Source organism: Sesamum indicum, linkage group LG12 (genome assembly GCF_000512975.1).
Source record: "Sesamum indicum cultivar Zhongzhi No. 13 linkage group LG12, S_indicum_v1.0, whole genome shotgun sequence".
NCBI classification, from domain to species: domain Eukaryota; kingdom Viridiplantae; phylum Streptophyta; class Magnoliopsida; order Lamiales; family Pedaliaceae; genus Sesamum; species Sesamum indicum.
The window spans coordinates 4,254,500-4,275,077 of NC_026156.1; the positions used below are offsets into that span (position 1 = coordinate 4,254,500).

Consider the following 20,578-nt stretch of genomic DNA (forward strand, 5'->3'; position numbering starts at 1 on the left):
ATTTCCTGAAAAGTACGTGGCAAGGAATGAGCTGCCTACTCAATAAGTATAGCTGACCAGTCTATATATATACACAAACAAAGATTCACGTACAAGAATATTTAACAACCCAACAATCAAAAACTCTGACTTCAGATATCACGGCTGACCCACCTAATAAAGACGACGGCACCGCTCAAAGTCCAATGTGGCTAATCAGTGTGACCTATTTCCTGAAAAGTACGTGGCAAGGAATGAGCTGCCTACTCAATAAGTATAGCTGATCAGTCTATATATATACACAGACAAAGATTCACGTACATGCAGTCACATCGACAACAGTCATTCGTCATATAACAACATTAGATATAAACAGTAATACATACTCACAACTGTAAATCAATCCACGACATAATATTCATTCGTTATCATTTATTAGTCAAGTCGGGATTCAGGATCCCGACTTGAAGTCGGGATTCAGGATCCCGACTCCAAGTCGGGATTCAAAATCCCGACTTGAAGTCGGGATTTTGTTTCCCGACTTGGGAAATTTTGCATTTTCCGGCATTAATTTAATGACGAGTCGCGATTTGAAATCACGACTCGTCATGTTTTTGTTATATATTTAAAAATAATTATGATAATTTTTTTTTTTTTTTTTATAATTAAAAAATAATTAACTCATAAATCATCCCTAGTGGGCGCGTGGCTTCGACATCAACATGAAAAAGACAGACAAAGGATAAGCATAAGTCCTACTGTTGCCTTCCCTCATTATGCCATCCATCCATCCATCCATCCATCCATATACACATCTCCTGTTTTCTCTTCTAACCAAGTTCTAACGCACACGACATATACACAAGTATTTAAGACATAACATACACAAAACGCACTATGATTGAACATATTACACTTATTCTTGCTCCATTTTTTTGGACATGGATATAATAATGTGAGATCCATGATCCACATACTTTTCTACAAATTATTTATCATAAAAATAAATATTAATTACAATCACGTTTTAACAATAAATAATGGATAAAATTCATTAGTTAATGCAATGGAATCACCTTTTGCTTTACAGGCAGAGATTATGAAGAATTAATGAAAAAAAGAGGAGAGGAGGGATGAGTGATGAATATGATGATATTGATAGCAGCAAATCAAATAAATAATGCATCTACCTTTTTATTATTACATTCTTTTTTAAGTCTTATCCAATAGTTAAATTTTTTCATTTTGATGTAACTGATTTTGCCCCAACTAAAGAAAGAGCCCCACTTCTCACTCCTTGCTCCCTTTATACACACTCGCTTCCCTGTTGCGCGTCCCGAACACTTACTCCTTCACTAGTGTAACGGGCGGGCCTCCTCCAGCCCAGCCCCCCTCGCACCACAACTCACATTATAGCTTAAACCAGTCAACTGGGAAGCGGAAAGGTCTCACCTTTTTAACCCCACCCCCCAAATTTCACTTTTAATATTCCACTCCGGAATAGATAGATACGCACATGGGCAGTTTTATATGCGTATATACACATTCTTGAACAATAACTGCAAAGGTGAGGATGCTCTTCAACTGCGCCTACGCCATTTGGAAGCTCTAGAAATTGCAGATATTTTTATCTCGAGGAAGAATTCCGTAAATTGACTGTCCAAGAAACTCATGCCATGAATTTGAGGCAACGCCCACTTCCAACGCGCGGCCGTGCCCCCCACGCGCCGCCCCAGCCACCGCCGCACCCGATGTTGTCTGAGCCCTTCAACATTATTCCCATCCATAACCTACTCACAGACCATCCTTCCCTCCGGTACCCAGAGGTACGCGCCGCAGCCGCCGCCCTGCGTTCAGCCGGGGACCTCCGCAAGCCGCCTTTTACCGCATGGCATGACACCATGGACCTCTTTGACTGGCTGGGGCTCTTCTTTGGTTTCCAGGCCGACAACGTTCGGAACCAAAGGGAGCATTTGGTGCTCCATTTGGCCAACTCGCAAATGCGCCTTCAGCCGCCGCCGGCCGCCCCGGACCGCCTAGACCCCGGCGTCCTTCGCCGCTTCCGCGTGAAGCTCTTGAAGAATTACAATTCTTGGTGCTCTTACTTGGGAAAAAGGTCTCAAGTGCGTCTCCCCAATCGCCACAACCCCGATCTCCAACGCCGTGAGCTCTTGTATGTATGTCTTTATCTACTGATATGGGGTGAAGCCGGAAACTTGCGTTTCACCCCAGAGTGTTTGTGTTATATATATCATCACATGGCATTGGAACTCAATTACATTCTTGATGATCATATTGACGAGAATACTGGACAGCTTTTCGTTCCCTCTACTTGCAAACAATTTGGTTTCTTGAATGATGTTATTACACCGATTTATACTACAATTAAGGGTGAGGTTGCGAGGAGTAGAAATGGGACTGCCCCACATTCTGCCTGGAGGAACTATGATGATATTAATGAGTACTTTTGGAGTAGGAGATGCTTTAAGAGGGTGAAGTGGCCTTTTGATTTGTCGAGCAACTTTTTTCTGGTTAGTGGTGAAAACAGGGTGGGGAAGACGGGGTTTGTGGAGCAGAGAACATTCTGGAATGTGTTTAGGAGCTTTGACAGGTTATGGGTATTGTTAATTCTGTATTTTCAGGCTGCTGCCATTGTTGCTTGGGCAGGGAGGGAGTATCCGTGGCAGGCATTGCAAAGCAGGGATGTGCAAGTCCAGTTGCTTACAATTTTTATCACGTGGGCTGGTTTAAGATTTGTGCAATCAATTCTTGATGCTGGTACTCAGTATAGTTTGGTTACGAGGGACACAAAGTTGCTTGGGATCAGAATGGTTTTGAAAAGTGTGGTTGCTCTGACTTGGGGTATTGTTTTTGGTGTGTACTATGGGAGGATTTGGAGCCAGAAGAATTCTGATGGGTCATGGTCATATGAGGCAAACCAAAGAATTCTTACTTTTCTTAAGGCTGCTTTAGTCTTCGTCATTCCAGAATTACTTGCATTGATCTTGTTCATTCTTCCCTGGATCCGCAATGTGATTGAAGAGGCGGATTGGCCAATTCTTTACGTTTTAACATGGTGGTTTCACACCAGATTATTTGTGGGCCGAGGGGTCAGGGAGGGGCTTTTGGACAACATAAAGTACACTGTGTTCTGGATCATGGTGCTGGCTTCGAAATTCACTTTTAGTTACTTTCTTCAAATCAGACCTCTTGTTGGACCAACAAGGGCTTTCTTAAATCTCAAAGATGTCACATACCAGTGGCATGAATTTTTCACTAGAACCAACAGGGTGGCAGTGGCAATGTTGTGGGCTCCTGTTCTCTTGATATATTTAGTGGATATGCAAATTTGGTATACAATATTCTCCTCTATTGTGGGGTCAATGACAGGGTTATTCTCACATTTAGGGGAGATTCGAAATATTAACCAGCTTAGACTTAGATTCCAGTTTTTTGCAAGTGCTCTGCAGTTCAATCTGATGCCAGAGGATCAAACTCTTAGTACGGAGGCAACCGTTGTGCATAAACTACGCGATGCAATTCATCGTGTTAAGCTCCGGTATGGGCTTGGCCAGCCATACAAGAAGATGGAATCGAGTCAGGTTGAGGCTACTAGGTTTGCATTAATATGGAACGAAATAATCATCACTTTAAGAGAAGAAGACCTCATCAGCGATCAGGAACTGGAGCTACTTGAATTGCCACCTAATTGTTGGGACATCAAAGTGATACGTTGGCCCTGTGCTCTTTTATGCAATGAGCTGCTGATTGCTTTGAGCCAGGCTGGAGAACTGGCGGATGCACCTGATAGATGGGTGTGGTTTCGTATATGCAAGAATGAGTATAGAAGGTGTGCAGTCACAGAAGCTTATGATAGCATCAAATACTTGCTTCTTGAGATCATTAAATACGGAACAGAAGAGCATTCCATAGCTACAAAATTTTTCATGGAGGTTGACGATCACATTCGATTTGAAAAATTCACGGCAGCCTATAGGACAACAGTTCTGCCCAAAATTCATGAGCATTTAATATCTCTTATTGAGCTTCTCCTCATGCCTGCAAAGGATATGGATAGAGTGGTGAACGTACTGCAGGCCTTGTATGAGCTTGCAGTTCGGGAACTTCCGAGGGTGAAGAAGTCTGTGATTCAGTTGAGGCAGGAAGGTTTGGCACCCGTGAATCTAAATACTGATGATGGGCTGCTATTTGAGAATGCTGTTCAATTGCCTGATGTTAATGATGCTTTCTTCTATAGGCAACTGCGTCGTCTGCACACAATTCTCAATTCTCGGGATTCAATGCACAATGTCCCAAAAAATCTTGAGGCACGAAGACGGATTGCTTTCTTTAGTAATTCACTGTTCATGAACATGCCTCGTGCACCCCAAGTTGAGAAAATGATGGCCTTCAGCGTCTTGACTCCTTACTATGATGAAGAAGTGTTGTTTGGAAAAGAAATGCTTAGAAGTCCAAATGAAGATGGTATTTCCACCTTGTTTTATCTGCAAAAGATTTATGCAGATGAGTGGGAAAATTTTATGGAACGTATGCGCAAGGAAGGAATGCAGGATGACAGTGAGATATGGACAACCAAAACAAGGGATCTCAGACTCTGGGCATCCTACAGGGGACAGACACTGTCTCGTACTGTGAGAGGAATGATGTATTACTACAGGGCTCTTAAAATGCTTTCATTTCTTGACTCTGCTTCAGAGATGGATATAAGACAAGGGTCCCGAGATGTTTCTTCACTTGGCTCGCTGAAACAGAACAGTGGATTCAATAGTCAAGGCATCACAACACCAATTGCTAGGAACCTTAGCAGGGCAGGAAGCAGTGTTAGCCTGCTTTTTAAAGGACATGAGTTTGGTGTAGCTCTTATGAAATACACTTATGTAGTTGCGTGCCAAATGTATGGGGTCCATAAGGGGAAAGGTGATCCACGTGCGGAGGAGATCTTATATTTGATGAAAAACAATGAGGCCCTTCGAGTTGCTTATGTCGATGAGGTTTACCTGGGAAGAGAAGAGGTGGAGTACTACTCTGTTTTGGTCAAGTATGACCAGCAGCAACAGAAAGAAGTTGAAATATATCGCATTAAACTACCTGGCCCTTTGAAGCTTGGGGAGGGTAAACCTGAGAATCAAAACCATGCAATAATATTCACCCGTGGTGACGCTCTGCAGGCTATTGACATGAACCAGGACAACTACTTCGAGGAGGCACTCAAGATGCGGAATCTGTTGGAGGAGTTTAAAGTTAATTATGGCATCAGGAAGCCTACAATTCTGGGAGTTCGTGAAAATATATTTACTGGTTCTGTTTCATCACTTGCCTGGTTTATGTCTGCACAAGAGATGAGTTTTGTCACGCTGGGACAACGTGTTCTAGCCAATCCTCTCAAGGTCAGAATGCACTATGGTCATCCTGATGTCTTTGACAGGTTCTGGTTTCTGACTCGGGGTGGTATCAGCAAGGCTTCAAGAGTGATTAATATAAGTGAAGATATATATGCTGGGTTCAATTGTACACTGAGAGGTGGCAATGTGACGCATCATGAATACATACAAGTGGGTAAGGGAAGAGATGTTGGATTGAATCAGATCTCCATGTTTGAGGCCAAGGTTGCAAGTGGCAACGGCGAGCAGGTTTTGAGCAGAGATATATATAGATTGGGTCACAGACTTGACTTCTTCCGCATGCTCTCTGTTTTCTATACAACAGTGGGCTTCTTCTTCAACACCATGATGGTGGTGGTCATGGTCTACACATTTCTCTGGGGACGCCTGTACCTTGCCCTCAGTGGTGTTGAGGACTATGCTAGGAATGCCAATAACAATAGAGCCCTTGGTTCGATTTTGAATCAGCAGTTCATTATCCAGATTGGTGTCTTCACAGCCCTCCCCATGATTGTGGAGAACTCACTGGAACATGGGTTCCTTCCTGCAGTTTGGGATTTTGTTACAATGCAGTTGGAGCTTGCTTCAGTTTTTTATACTTTCTCAATGGGAACACGTTCGCATTTCTTTGGTAGGACCATTCTGCATGGGGGTGCCAAGTATCGGGCAACAGGGCGTGGTTTTGTTGTGCAGCACAAGAGCTTCGCTGAAAATTACAGGCTATATGCCCGCAGCCATTTCGTGAAGGCTATTGAACTTGGAGTGATTTTGATTGTGTATGCATCCAATAGCCCCTTGGCGACAAATACCTTTGTCTACATTGCTATGACTATATCTAGTTGGTTCCTTGTAGTATCATGGATGATGTCGCCCTTTGTCTTTAATCCATCTGGCTTCGACTGGCTGAAAACTGTGTATGACTTTGATGATTTTATGAACTGGATATGGTACAGAGGAATTTTAGTCAAAGCAGACCAGAGCTGGGAAACGTGGTGGTACGAGGAACAAGACCACTTCAGGACAACTGGTCTTTGGGGAAAATTGCTGGAGATTATTTTAGATCTTCGGTTCTTCTTTTTCCAGTATGGAATTGTGTACCATTTGAATATTGCAAGTGGCAACACAAGTATTGTTGTGTACTTGTTATCTTGGATCTATCTGATTGTGGCTGTGGGTATATATATTGTAATGGCATATGCTCGGGATAAATACGCTGCAAATGAGCACATCTACTATAGGCTGGTTCAGTTCCTTGTTATTGTACTTACAATACTTGTGATCGTTCTTCTCATTCACTTCACCGACGTCAGTGCTCTTGATTTCATTAAAAGTTTTTTGGCATTTGTCCCTACTGGATGGGGCATTATACTTATTGCTCAGGTCCTTAGACCTTTTCTGCAGTCCAGTGTGGTTTGGGAAACTGTTGTCTCCTTGGCTCGTTTGTATGATATGATTTTTGGATTAATAGTCATGGCTCCGCTAGCATTTCTCTCATGGATGCCTGGATTTCAAGAAATGCAAACAAGGATACTCTTCAATGAAGCTTTTAGCAGGGGACTTCAGATTTCTCGTATTCTGACTGGAAAGAAGTCCAATTTCGACACGTGAGTTTGAGGTAACACTTTTTCTGGCTCTTTTACTTCATATCTGTCGCACACATGAAAGAGTGAACCAGGCAAGTGGTAATCAAGTTGTGTGGAGGTAGATAACCATGATGCCGTTCCTGTCAGGCTGTCACAATTGTAATTTAAGGCTGCCCCTTAGATTTTGTTCAAACACATGACTTCTGCATAAATGCTTTGAGAGACAAATTGGAAATAAGACTCGTGTGAGCAGATAATCCTAGATGCCATATGGATTATGTATATCTCTGTTGCTTTTCCAATTAATGACAGTTCCATTAATCAGCGTCCATGTGTCTTCCAGGAAATCTGAATTCAAATGAGAAATGCGTGATCATTGCATTGTCATTTCCAGTTGCGGAGTTAGAGAACATATGTGTGTACTCTTCTTCGTCTTATGTACTACTCAATATATTAGATTTTGCATTTTACTATTTATTACTTCCTTAAAAGTTTGAGGCTGAATCTTGAAAATAATGGGCCAACAAAGATCTTAACTCGCCCCAACAACTTCAAACACCTATCTGTCTGATGTCTATTTTATAAAGACGACGTTCTTGATATTCTAGAAAATAGCCTTGTTGGATGGACATAATTGACACAAAACTTCTGCTGAATAAAATAGGTTTCGTTGTGCTTTCAACAGCCATTAAATTTCTATAACTAGACTTGCTTGCCTTTTGTTTGTTCATTGCATCTGATGAATAACACTTTAATCCATACAGTTGCAGGTACTGTGGCGTGGGTCTCAGTGAATTCAAGCAGCGCTGGTTCAGATGGTGGTCATTGCCAATATTGTTTGGTTAATGAAAAGTGCAGATCAAATGACTATGATGACTGGTGTCTACTTATGGAAATGAGCTCGAAAAAATAGTTGGGTAGCAGTAGGAAAAGCAGGAAAATGTTGAAAGAACCTTGTTGGTAATACGTTTTGGGATTGTACATAAGTAATGTAGCTTCCTTTGTGCATCAGTTAATGACCAGCGTCTCTGTTTTCTCTCGCCTTTTATGGCTCTGGCCTAAACACCACAGCAATTAGATCCAATTGCGTCTCGGCTATAAATGGCAAATGGCAACAATACAATCTCAAATCTTAAAGATTTTATTTTGTCGAAATCACAAGCAAGGCTCAACTTAAATTACAACATATCAGAAGTCAAGTTTCAAAGTATACCATCAAGTGATATAAAAGAGATCGCATGCTTTATGCTGCTCAAAATAAAGCTGCATGCCATTTCTAATCTGGCTTATTTTGCCTTGCCAGCAGGTAAGAAAAATTAGCATCAGGATACAAGAAAACCCACATAATTCATATAAGAAGAAATGATAAGAGGATAAAACTTCGCTTTGATCAGTGTTTGTGAACTTGTTAACAAGTGGCCACGAATATCACCGTACAATAGACACTTTGAAAAATGGAACTAAAGAATTTGGTACTTCCTGACTGTTCTTGTTATGAACAATGAAATGCTTTGAGGGTGTAGCACTAGGAGCGAGGCAAAATGGATCCTAGGTAAAGACTGTTTACTCACTAAAAGCCATGCCACTTTCAAAGTCATTCAGCACTAGCTACAGGTAGTTTCTCATATGTGGACCTTTGCCCAAATCTTCTGGGTACAAGAGAACGCCCACCATACTGTTGCTGCAAGTAAATAACGAAAACAAATAGAAGACCTCCGACTGATATGATAATATCACAGGCGGTGGAATAGTAGTCAAGTCTTGGGTTTGCATATATGTAATTGAACGACCAAGTAGAGATATGAGACCTGTAGAGGTCATATGCATGTGGCAGTAGACGAACAAAAGTTACTCCAACATAAAATGAAGGAGCAAGAGCCTTTTCCTTCGAGTCGGAAAATATATTGAACAGTACTTGGGGGAGCAGAAAGCCATCCAATGTCAACCCAGCATACGATTTGAGATCACCCCAAAAAGATTGTTTTTTATCTCCAAGATGGTGGATCCCTGGCCTCTGATCTGACTTTCTTGACAGGTGAAGAAACCAAGCAATCAACCCACCACCAATATACATAGGTAAAGACAGATACAGTACTTTCTTGTCAGATATCCAGAGGTCCTTCTGGCTTTCCATCACCAGATCTTGCAGACCAGGCCACTTGGAGAAGTCGAACTTCCAGTAAGAAAGCTATCATAGTTATTATCCTCACTAATACCTCATTCACTTCAAGACATCCGTCATTACCAAAGTAAACATTCACATTGCTGTGGCGCATCATGAAGAGAGCTTCAAAATTCAATAACAGTGGAACAAGATGTCCTAGAGTGAGCACAATAAGCATTATGACAGAAACCATGGGGAGGAAATCTGCATGTCTTTTAACATAAGAACCATAGTAATCTCCAAATCCATTCTCCATATGGATTCCTTTGCTTGGCCTGCATAAACTGAACGTGAAAAAATTTCAAAAGGTTCAAAGTAAAAACGGTCAGACTTCTCTCGTGTGCTTTCAATAGTGCCCCTCAAGGCACCTCCATTGCTCACATTAAGTGGAGGATACTGGATGTCAACCAGAATCTCACAATTATGAGTTTCGCCCTATTCTCGCTTTAGGTGGCCTGACATGCATACAAGCAATCATGCAAAGGTGCCCACTTCCAAGGTCATATGTCCCTTCAGCAGAGATTTCAAATGACTTGATTTGCAAATATTCACTGTTGAGCTGGAAATCATGAGAAGTTGCAAGGGTCAGTATATAGCTGACATTTATCATTTTACTAAGGTTTTGCGTCCCTTCCCGAGTAGACCCTGCTTCTCTTCCAACCATAGCGGATAACAGGTAAGGCTGGTTATCTACATAAAGGGGAGAAGAATAACCCCAAAGATCTTTAACTTTCTCATTGCCGCCAAACATGTCAAATCTCATATCAGGCGATAACGGGGGACTGGGTAATTTCCTCCCTCTCCTTTCCGTATCGTCTTACTTGCACAAGATTTCCTCGCATTCTCAATCTCTTTATACTAGTATCCCAAGCCTGTTGCTCTGGCATTCTTATTCTTTATACTTGACAGAGACACTCTGCCAAAATAGCCCGACTCATTAACAGTTCTACTACTTCACAATTCCCCAACTATATAGCTTCTCTCTCTTAATGTCCACCTAGCAGGAAATCTCAAACTTAGTCTGATCAAACACTCTCCAACAAAACCTTCATCCCCATCACTGGAAATGCGGCAACCAACCATGTTAAGCCTTCTGTTCTCCCATCCCTTCCCTTCACTAACCAAAGTCCGATTTGGTTCAAACGGCAGCCGATACCCGTTGTGCCCGACATCCCCAAACCCCAACAAGAACCTCGCTCTACCATCATCCAAACACTCAATTTGGTTAAAATACATCAGACTCGGTGTGAAATTACCACTTTTCCTCTTCCAAGAAAATTGCAATTCACATTATTGCAATCACTCTTATAAACCAGATCAACTATTCCAGCAGATATAATATATGTACACATATTCTGCCCCAAATCCTCCACTCCTAAAGAAACACTTGTGAGGTCATCCAACAACTGAAACCCATTACTTTCAATTTCTTTATCAATCAACTCATACTTATAAGTCCTCAAATTCACACCCAGTATTGATATCAAGTTCAGGTTAAGACTCATTTCATTATTTACATTTATACTTTCCAAAGTGCCATTAACTAGACTATTAAATATATTGGACGAATTCAAATAATCAAGCTTTAAAACAGCATGATTAGAGCTGAATGTGCCAAAACCAGACCCAACCATACAGAGCTTCCCTGAAATGGAATCCCAATACCCACTCAATGAAAAACTGATCGAATTCCACGCCGCACCTGACGTCATCGGAATCCTCGGCGGCCGGAAATACACAAGGCGTAATCCCCGGCGCGTCAAATTACGAGAGTACCCCACACCGGTCAGGCTCAAAACAGCTTCGATTTTGAAGACAGCATCTTTCTGGGTTCTGTAGGCTTTGTGGCAGGAGAATGATAGAGAACTGGGGACTTTAGAAATACCCTTGTTCATATTATTTGCACTGCCATCAATATGGGCGTGGCGAAGAGCGGGAAACTTAGGGGTGAGAAGTGGAGGATTACGGCTTGGAAACAAGGGCGGATCGCGTAAGATGGCGCCGCAGTGATCCGAGTACGAGACTCCTGCGGCGGCGGAGTTAAGATGGCAAAAGGAGGAAAAGGAGGACGGCCGAGAAGGGAAACGCGGGGAACCGCCGAATGCATTTGGGTAGTTCTGAAAAGTGGAATTTCTTGGTTGTTATAGTGCTTTCTGAAGAAAGCAGAGCGTGGAGAATGTTCATAGATGAGATGATTTGAATCTGAGCACTGAGTTGAAGGATTTCACCACACCACCACCACCACCCCCTCCCCCTCTTCTGTAGCATTAGCATTAGCACAGCATATCCCCGCACACTAATAATGATGATTGAGCAAAGACTTATAGGAACTCAACCTGACCTGCCCCCGATGCATTTGATTTTTCTGTTATATATATTAATGTCATTAATAATCAATACTCCAGTGACCAAAGTGATAACAGTATATGGAGGAAAATTATTGAGTTTCCTCCAGAACTGGGGTATGAAGTAAATCCATATTGAGATGACGGAGTTTTGATGATCGTCAATTAGAGAGGTAATGTCGTGCCAGGTCTCTGCAAAAGCAGGGTTACAAGAACACAACAAAGACGGCCCCTTCTCCAGGAAGTATAGTCAGCTGGGAAATCATGAGTACATATCCTGCACTAAAGAAACAAATTTTATGGACTAAAAAAGAGAGTCAGTCTCCCCACAAACTACATGAGACATCAGTCTACATCACCACGCTCAAGAAAAACGAAACACGAACAAAGTTTTTTAGTATACAAGTAGTTCAAGAATATTGATTCAAGAAAATTCACATTATTTCTGTTACTAAATACAAAACCTTGAGATTCAATATGTCAATCCTACAACAACTCAACTTGGGCACTATTCTTTGTCTCACACCCCTTCCTTGCAATTGCTAAACAGGAATGCAGAAGTAAAGGTATCTCAAGGAGCAGCCATGTCATAATTCAAATACCATATCAGCCTTCAGCTCTTCGACAAAATGGGCAGCAATGGAGGAAAACCAAGGAGAAATAATAAGAAGTTTCAAAATGGATGACAGAGGAGGCGAGTTCCTAAACATAAAGCAGCCTGCCATTTGTGCTTAGAAAGACCCTATCAAGCTCCAACAGCCAGCTTTTCTTTCTTCTCCATCTTTACAGGTGTAATCTTTTCTGGCTTCTCGATCCCTTGTATATCAGTTATCCTTAACTTAGTTAATTCCTGAAACAGGGAGGGAGAGAGGTTTTGAGCCAAAGAATCTACTGCATCTCTCATTAGGCTGCTGTTGGAAACAAGAAGCAAAAGATGGGAGGAAACACAACCACCAACGTAAAAATTAGGAAACTATCTTTATATTAATCTCATCTTGATTACCTGTCTATGACCTTTCGTCCTTCTGTAGTTCTTTCTTCTTTTCTTCTTGAATATGATCACTTTTGCATCTAATGCCTGCAAGAAGAATAAAATAAAATGCAAATAATCTTCTAAAAGATGAGCCAGACAAAATAGCAAAACATAGGTAATATCGTGAAAACTGAGTAGCAGTTGCCTGATGATGGAAGGACACTTTCTTTCTTGTTTCAAATGTCAGATTATGCACTCTTTAACTTATACAAGGCATCTTTTCACAAGAAGCACCATAAATCTTTGGCAGCTCACCTAGTTCCACAATGAACAGAAGTGTTCCTGATACTCATAAGTTACAGATATTAAGTTACAAAAAGCTTGCAGAAAAGCAATGGATGAGCTGACAGTTCAAAAGACTTGGGTGTCTGGAGCTTTGTTTTTCTCTTAATACCGTACATGCATTTAAGGTATAAAGAATTACTTCAATTTCAAAACACAAAAAGTCCTAAATAGTCAAACCACATACAAGTTGCAAACAAATAACGTACAATGGGTAATTATCTTACATGCTCCTCAACAACAGCATGAACAACTGCATCAGGCAAAATTGGACGACCAATGACTGTCTGAGTCTTCGAACCTAGCATAAGAACCTTATTGAGAACCAACTGCATGAAATAAAACCATTAACTGTTAGTCCAACTGCAATTTAGCAATCTCCAGATAACTACACAAAAGAATTGGTAATCAACATCAGACATGTCAAGGAGACAGCCAAGCAGCCTAATTCATTCTTCTTCATGAACATCAAAACATAAGGATACAGAAGATTCATGGTTTTCTAATGAAGCTTCTCAAGGATAAATGGTAAACATTTGAGACAGTTCAAAATATATGAAAAGGTTTCAATATTAGAAGTATGGAGTTTTCACTTGTGGTACCCATGATGTATCATGTGCAAATATATAAAATCTCAATCCTCACGCACCATCTAATCAACAACGCAAGTTTTCCCTTCATCCCAATAAACTTCAAAATTTTCAGTTAGTCGTTTTCAAATTTCGGAATAACCATCTTATTCTGAAGCTAACCAACTATTATGCAACAATAAGTTCATGAAACCAACACTGACCTTGTCATTGACATCACAGTACTTCAACCTCTCCGTGTAAATGGTATCCCCATTGCTGACCTTGAATTGATGCGATCCAATCTAAACATTTCGAGTGGAGAAGAGGCAAAAATTGGCAAAAATATGATAATTCTGTCAATGTACTGTTATTGTGATCGGAGAAATTCAAAACAAACTAACAAGCATTACGACTTTCTAACCTGGACAACGGCAAATACAGGCTCATAAGGTTTGAAAACTCGTTCCAGTTTCTGGAGAGGACCAATGACTTTGTACCCGATTTCAGCAGCGTCGTTTTCTTTATCCTCAGCCGATAAAACAGCTCTCTCGTTTTCGCTCCCACTTTCCTCTTCTTCTTCTTCGCTCTCGTCATCTTCATCGTCGTCCCCGTCTTTATCTGTATCCCTCGAAGAAAAATGCCGCGTGAATGGGGCAGAGGGTGGATAAAGGCTAAACTTGTTTCCGAAAATGTGGCGGCTGAGTTTCTGGGTGAGAGTTTGACGGAGGGCGTGGGCTGAAGTAGGAGCTAGGATTTGGGATAACGGAGTTGGGGATTTGATGGAATGGAAATAACGGGTTAGGGTTTGAAAGCAACGTCGATTCGCCATTGATGGGGGTGGGAATTTCTTTTAACGTTCTGCCTTTTGCAGGGTTTTGAGAGGTGATTTGAATCTAGGGTTTATGACACGGAATTAAATTTTTAGACCGAAAGGCGCTTTTCCTAACAAGCGACTTTAGTGTTGTATATTGATATTCCATCTGACGAGTTCCAATGCATGGTTCTCTGGTGGTTTCAGTCCTTGTATGGAGATTGGAGATACATGAAAATCAATTGCAAAATTAAAAGGAGAAAATAAAAAATAACAAGAAAGAAAAATATTTATAATGTAGACAGACTGTAACCGTACCATTCTTCAAACTAATAATACTTGTATATGAACGACCACCCACTTCACCAATACAATTAATGGCCGGATTATGGGGCTCATTTGTATAGAATCGTATCATTACAGTAAGTAATTAAGATCTCAACAAATTAAGTAGTCACGTTCAACGATGTGCTAATTATTCCAACCAATACATCATATATAAATATGTACATTGAAAAAATAGATAAATGTGACATCTGTGAGAAATACTTTAAAAAAAAAAAACAACACGGATAATTGTATGGAGATATAACTATAACTCTCTCGTCTCACACAAGCTCCTAGCCCCGCACCTCTCAATCTTGGAACAGGGAAGGAAAGAATTAAGAATCTCGGCTAGACCAAAATTTTTTACTTGGTATTGACATCTCTACTGCCAGCAATGACTTTCCGATGACGTTTCGGCCTCCTGTCTTTCCCATGTCTCGTGGGAGCCTTCTTCATTGGATTACTACTTAGATCATTGCCAGCTGAAAGCCCAGGATAGGTTTTCTTTGGACTTTCATCCATTAATGTAATTGGCGGTGGAGGATGAACACCGTCGGGAGGTGCAGGGGCAGACCAGTGCTCAAGCAAGTCCCTGTGGTAACCCTGCAGCAGTGGTGTGAATGATTTGTTAAGTTGCATATGCAAAACCAAAAAGCTACTGAAATGTGAAAGATAACATTCAACAGAACCACCATATCTACTACATTGAGTTGAACATGTCTACCAGACATTATCAGAAATATTCACAACACTCAACACTTAAGCAGACGTGAATTATCTATTCCGAATATCAAGATTACCTGGACAACAAAGTTGCGTCTTTCACAGTCCAAGAACATATTAATAGTGTAATTGGTCTTCGACCGGATCTTATCCCTGACTGTGGAAAAACTTATCTGGTCTCTGGATGTAAAACGATCCACTTCATTAAACCACAGACAGGTGAACAGATTGGAGATTGGGATGTGCTCCCTAACTATTACACAACCTTCAGGAACATCTGGAGATCAGATCATCAACATTAATTCATGTAGCAGCTATAACCAAGAAATGAAAAAGGCATAAAAGAAAAAGGAAAAAACAGAATCAAGCAGTGTCCTACCACTAGTAATGGGAAATTTTGCCACAGAATATGGTGTTAAACCCTCATTTTTGTAAAATTCAATTTGGAAATCAATGGAAGCATTGTCATACTTCCCAGCAGCCTTATTTGCTTCTGCCTCTTCAAATACATCAAACCGCTTATAATGCCTTGATATTGCAAAACTCGTATTTTTCCTCCATAAAAACCTGAAACAGAAGAAACTTCAATATAGAAAACATTTCTCACAGAGAATGAGAAATTTAAATCCAATAAACCAATATGTCAGTGTCAATCATCCATATGATCACTAAATATTTATGCCAGTAAACTTATTGCATGCTTTTACGGAAGATAGAAGGGGGGAACAATAAGAAGAAGATCGAAGCCAAGTCTGCTAAAAGAAGCTTAACCTGAGAATTCGACCATCAGACCACTAAAAGGAGCATATTACATAATTACAATGACCACACTTGTACCAAGTCGTGTACCTTTCAAGGATCTGAATTGGATCCACAACCAGCTCAAGTTTTGCATCAACCCACAGTGAGTACCGGGCATTAGGGAAAAGCCGGTGAAGCAGTAGTTTTGGGACCTGCCACAGCAAGAGTAAACCTCAGTTAGGAGATTTTCAGAAAAAGTTCTCTTAGAAATGTAAAATTATATCAGCAAGGCAGAAAATTATCTGCTGAATATCGAATATTTGCTCATCTGACTTCAGTCAATTTTTTATGAATTGGCAAGTTGAATTCATCGACCACTAAAAGATCACTAAACACAATGTTATTTGATCTTAAAAGATCAACCAAAATTAGTTCACCCATCTTAGCCCCTTCAAGCATCCTAAAAAGTTATCATTTTTTGTTGTGAGTTTTTTCTTCCCACCAAACCCCAGCACAACCCCCAAATTTATGTGCATGGTGTTCATTCTTCTAGCTTGGAAATGTGAACACACAACTCTTATCTGAGCACAATACATCTACCAACTGTCTTTCAGAACATTTACCTTTCCGTTGCGCCTGGGATCAGAGTAGGGTAGGTTGTGAACAAGAATGATTCTCCACAACCCAACTTTCTTGTTATGGTCAAGCTCACTAGAATTTCTCAAAAAAGCTTCTGTTTCTTCATCCACAAACATATGAAAGCAGACATTTTTTTGGGAATATTCACTGATATTCTGCGGTTGACGTATTAAATCAAAGGCTCCTGGTCAAAAATGCACTTTTTGTTGTTAATTAACAACAATAAATGATATTAAAAGTGAACCACAATGTTGGGGCCAGTACCAAAAATTGCCGATGCGACAACCACCCCTTGACAAGTTTCCATCTCAAGAAGATCAGAATCATCAATATCAAATCCTGTCTGACGGCCTGGTTGCACTCCTTTGACAAACCTTGATCAGGTTCAACAAACAGCAGAAACCAGCAATTTAGATAGCTGGTGCTTAATTGATAAAGCAAACAATGCCCAAAAAATTCTTTTAGAGAAAAGAAAGTTAATAGTCAAGGTGGTGAGACTATCCCAAAAGAGAATTATCATACCCACAGTGCACGCTCATTGACTCTCTTATATCATACGAATCATTCCTCTGTCTCAGTGAAGGATATCCACCAAATTCTGAACCTCCAAATTCAGATTTTGTTAAATTTTCTTCATGAATATATTCCAAATTTCTAAGAACTGGAGAAAAGGATGGTGCATTCGGCATAAGAGCAATCGCGTCTTCCAAAGGCAGGTAGCACACGGGACATGCTGCGAGAACGAACAGCAAGCATATTCACCAAAAAGAAAATCTCAGTCACAGGACAAATTTCAAAGAGTCTTAATACACCAATTTTATTTCAAGCAAAGAAGAAAATTCAAATAAGCAAGATAAGTCAAACTCACGCCGCGGTCCTGTCCTTTTCTTATCTGCTGGTGGCGGAGGCAATGTAAAACTCTCACATGGATTCCCAGGAGGAAGTGTGTATCCCGTAAAAAAAGCAGGGGGTGCAGGTGGGGGTGGAGGTGCTATGGTTGCATTTGCACTTCCCTCCAGTTCCCTAACTTCATAAGAGAAAGTCTCACTCGTGTTCGTCTCCCCAGGTATTGGGCCAGATTGAATATTTATATTTTGAACGATGGTTTCTAAAGCATCTTCACCTGCAAATAACCAGAAATCAGAACTAAAGAAAGCTTGAAATAAAATAACTGATCAACATCTTGATCCCCTGAGCACTATGCATGGTTCAGTACTCAAACATATCATATCCACACATCAGAATATCTAATCTATCCACTATTCTCCATGTCTGGACTTATCAATTCACATAGTCACACCTTCTTCACGGTTTCTCCTGAATATGCTTGACTATAAGCTAAAGCCCAAATCAAAGTAGGAAAAGAAATAAGGAAGCCAAACCTTTGCCTAGATATAAGACCCAGCCGAAAACTGCAGCAGAAACAAGACACAAGAGCAGCATCCCAACCTTCTTTCGAGGGGCGAATTTGCAGATCCAGTGGAACAATCTATCCTTCTCCTTAAGCATCTTTGGAGGCTTTCTCGATGAGAGAGGTGGTGTAGTTTGGATTGGCAATGATAATGGACCGTTCTGAATTTGCTGTTGCTGCAATGACCCATAACTTCCTGAAGATCGAAGACCCAATGACCCTGTAGTCATAGTTGACCCCTCAGTCCCCAAGCTTCACCTTTCATCTCCCCCTCCCCTCATTCACACTTTACCAAGTATTGAATATTCAATCCAAAGAAAGAAGTATCCAAAAAGGCAATTTGTGTTGTATCTTATCCCTCTCTCCAATTTTACCTCCAAACTTAGACTCAAATCACAAAGGCTACTCACCAGATTTTGAAATCTTTATCGCTTTGCCGCTGTACAAATCCAATTAAACCAATCCTATCGTGCAAACAATATAACTTGCTGAATTCTCCAAAAAGAATTTAAGACCCAGTTCAAGAAATCGCCCAAAATCAAGAATCAAGAACAATGACGAGTCTCCACTTTAGACTCCAATGCGGCGCAGTATACGAGGAAAAAAATAAAATAAAGATTAACTAAAGTAGAATCTTGAACTCCAAGAACGCAACTAGATTTCAATTCTTGGAGAAAAAACCCGGATGAAATACCAATCTTTATAAATAACATCCAATGGGAACACAGACACAAGTATTAACTGAATCAAATCAGAACTCTATGATTAAGAAAGCAAAGTCCAAGGAAAACACTTGCATCCAATCAAAACCCACTAATGGTTCCCAAATCCACCCATCAAGAAAGGAAATACTTGGCATTCAACTCCAAGTCCACTAATTACAATGGACTGAACAGGAAAAGATATATGGAGGAGACAAGAGAGTATAAATTAGTAAGTAAATAAAAATCAATAAGCCTAAAATTGAGGGCTGAGTTGGGTTGATTGCTTTCTAGGGTTTGTCTGAGTTCTGTACAGATCACGATTCACGAATCGCGTTTATTTGGGGAATGTATTTGTTTCGATATTTCTTTTTTTTTTTTTTTTAATTCTTTTGATGGTATATATAGAGAGATCAAGAAGACAAAGCAGTTCTGGGAATATATAGCTTGTAATAATATAATAAATTTTTAATAAAATAAAAAAAGAGCAATAAAATCAGTGGGAAAATCATTGAGGTTAACATGCGCCATGTGCGCCAGAGTTATAGACGGCGAGCAATCTCTTTGGCCATTCGGCTGTTTGGTACCGATTTGAATCATCACTCTCAATGATGCAAGAATTGCAATTTTACCCCCTGCCCAATTTTTCGATTAACTTCTCCCACAAAAAACAAATAAATATATTGATAAATCCCTTAATAAAAAAAATTATAAGTAAAAAATCTCTTTCACTAGAGGAATGCAAAACACGTGCTAATTCTTAATATTTTAAATTTTTAATTAGATAATTATATTTATACCTTTTATTTATAAATTTTAGGATTTTATTTTATTAAACGGTAAATTACAATGAATTTTTCTGGTATTTTTTAATATCACAAATACCTCTTTTTGACAGCTAATAGTATGGGGTATTTGTTAATGTATTTATAATTTTAGAAAGAGTATTTATAACTTTTTATACAATAGGGGTATTTATAATTAAGACAAACCTCAAACAATCCCATTATAAACCATTGATTAAAATAAATGGTCAAGAATTTGTAGGTATAAATTAATAATTTTTAACATATTTAACTTATGATTCATAAAATAAGGAGTGTGAGTGTAATTATATTTTTTTAACCAATGGAATTTTTATAGGGGATAAATTGCACTTCTTTCTATTTTTCTTTTCCTTGTTTTATATTATAGAAACATTACAATCAATTAAATAAATAAAACTTAAATCAAACATTTATTGATGTGGGTCTCAATTATTTTAATGTACAAATAGGAGAATGGACCCATTGAAAAATATGGTTTAAAAAAAAAAAACCCAAAATTCAGTGTACTATTGTGAAAGTCTTTAAGATGAATTAAGTCTAACATTACAGATGATAGAGATATTTCATTAAGGAAAAAGTGAAAAGAAGTGTCCTTTTAGAGTGGTAGTGACAAGTACCTACTTATTAGGGGAAATAAAAAGGACATTGTGAAGGAAATAGAGTCGTCCAAACCATTACCCAATTCAGACAACGACCATTACCCAATTAATCCCCACATACTTAACTTCTCAGCTATTAAGGTTTTGATTTAGCGGTCATTGGAGGCCTCACAGTCTACGAATGTGGATATATAATTCTTTTTAAATTATTTTGAATATTTTTGTTAATTTAAAAATATTCAGATATATTAAATTAATATTTCAGTTTGAATATAATGAATGGTGTAGTAATAGATTTTTTTTAAGAAAAAGACTTAACTTCTCTACATTTTAAATTAATTTTTTTAATTTTGGGTTTATTTTTATAAATATAAGCAAATATGAAACACATATTTTATTACAAAAATAAACCCAAATTCGATGATTTCTGGATAAGATA

At 39.5% G+C, this 20,578-nt stretch overlaps 3 protein-coding genes and 1 pseudogene across 4 annotated transcripts; 1 reads left to right on the forward strand and 3 right to left on the reverse strand.

Moving 5' to 3' along the window:
• LOC105175539 (callose synthase 11) lies at positions 1,279-8,012 on the forward strand. Of its 2 annotated transcripts, XR_848907.2 has the most exons (3): positions 1,279-6,996; positions 7,308-7,379; positions 7,729-8,012. XR_848907.2 is itself a non-coding variant. In XM_011098003.2 (2 exons), exon 1 carries the CDS (start codon positions 1,656-1,658, stop codon positions 6,987-6,989), a length of 5,334 nt encoding a protein of 1,777 aa, XP_011096305.1. In that variant the 5' UTR covers positions 1,280-1,655; the 3' UTR covers positions 6,990-6,996; positions 7,729-8,012. The 2 variants fall into 2 exon arrangements, 1 of the variants encoding a protein (XP_011096305.1); XM_011098003.2 differs by lacking the exon at positions 7,308-7,379 and having other exon boundaries at positions 1,280-6,996.
• On the reverse strand, positions 8,279-11,707 carry LOC105175641 (annotated as a pseudogene).
• LOC105175540 (50S ribosomal protein L21, mitochondrial) lies at positions 11,850-14,330 on the reverse strand. Its single transcript, XM_011098005.2, has 5 exons — positions 13,782-14,330; positions 13,582-13,662; positions 13,016-13,117; positions 12,477-12,551; positions 11,850-12,323 (listed from the first exon to the last, which is right to left on the reverse strand). The coding sequence occupies exons 1-5, from the start codon at positions 14,187-14,189 to the stop codon at positions 12,219-12,221; spliced, it is 771 nt and encodes a 256-aa protein (XP_011096307.1). The 5' UTR covers positions 14,190-14,330; the 3' UTR covers positions 11,850-12,218.
• LOC105175541 lies at positions 14,623-19,173 on the reverse strand. The gene is made up of 9 exons (XM_011098006.2): positions 17,984-19,173; positions 17,470-17,724; positions 17,124-17,334; positions 16,866-16,975; positions 16,586-16,785; positions 16,071-16,174; positions 15,601-15,788; positions 15,299-15,498; positions 14,623-15,101 (listed from the first exon to the last, which is right to left on the reverse strand). The coding sequence occupies exons 1-9, from the start codon at positions 18,240-18,242 to the stop codon at positions 14,862-14,864; spliced, it is 1,767 nt and encodes a 588-aa protein (XP_011096308.1). The 5' UTR covers positions 18,243-19,173; the 3' UTR covers positions 14,623-14,861.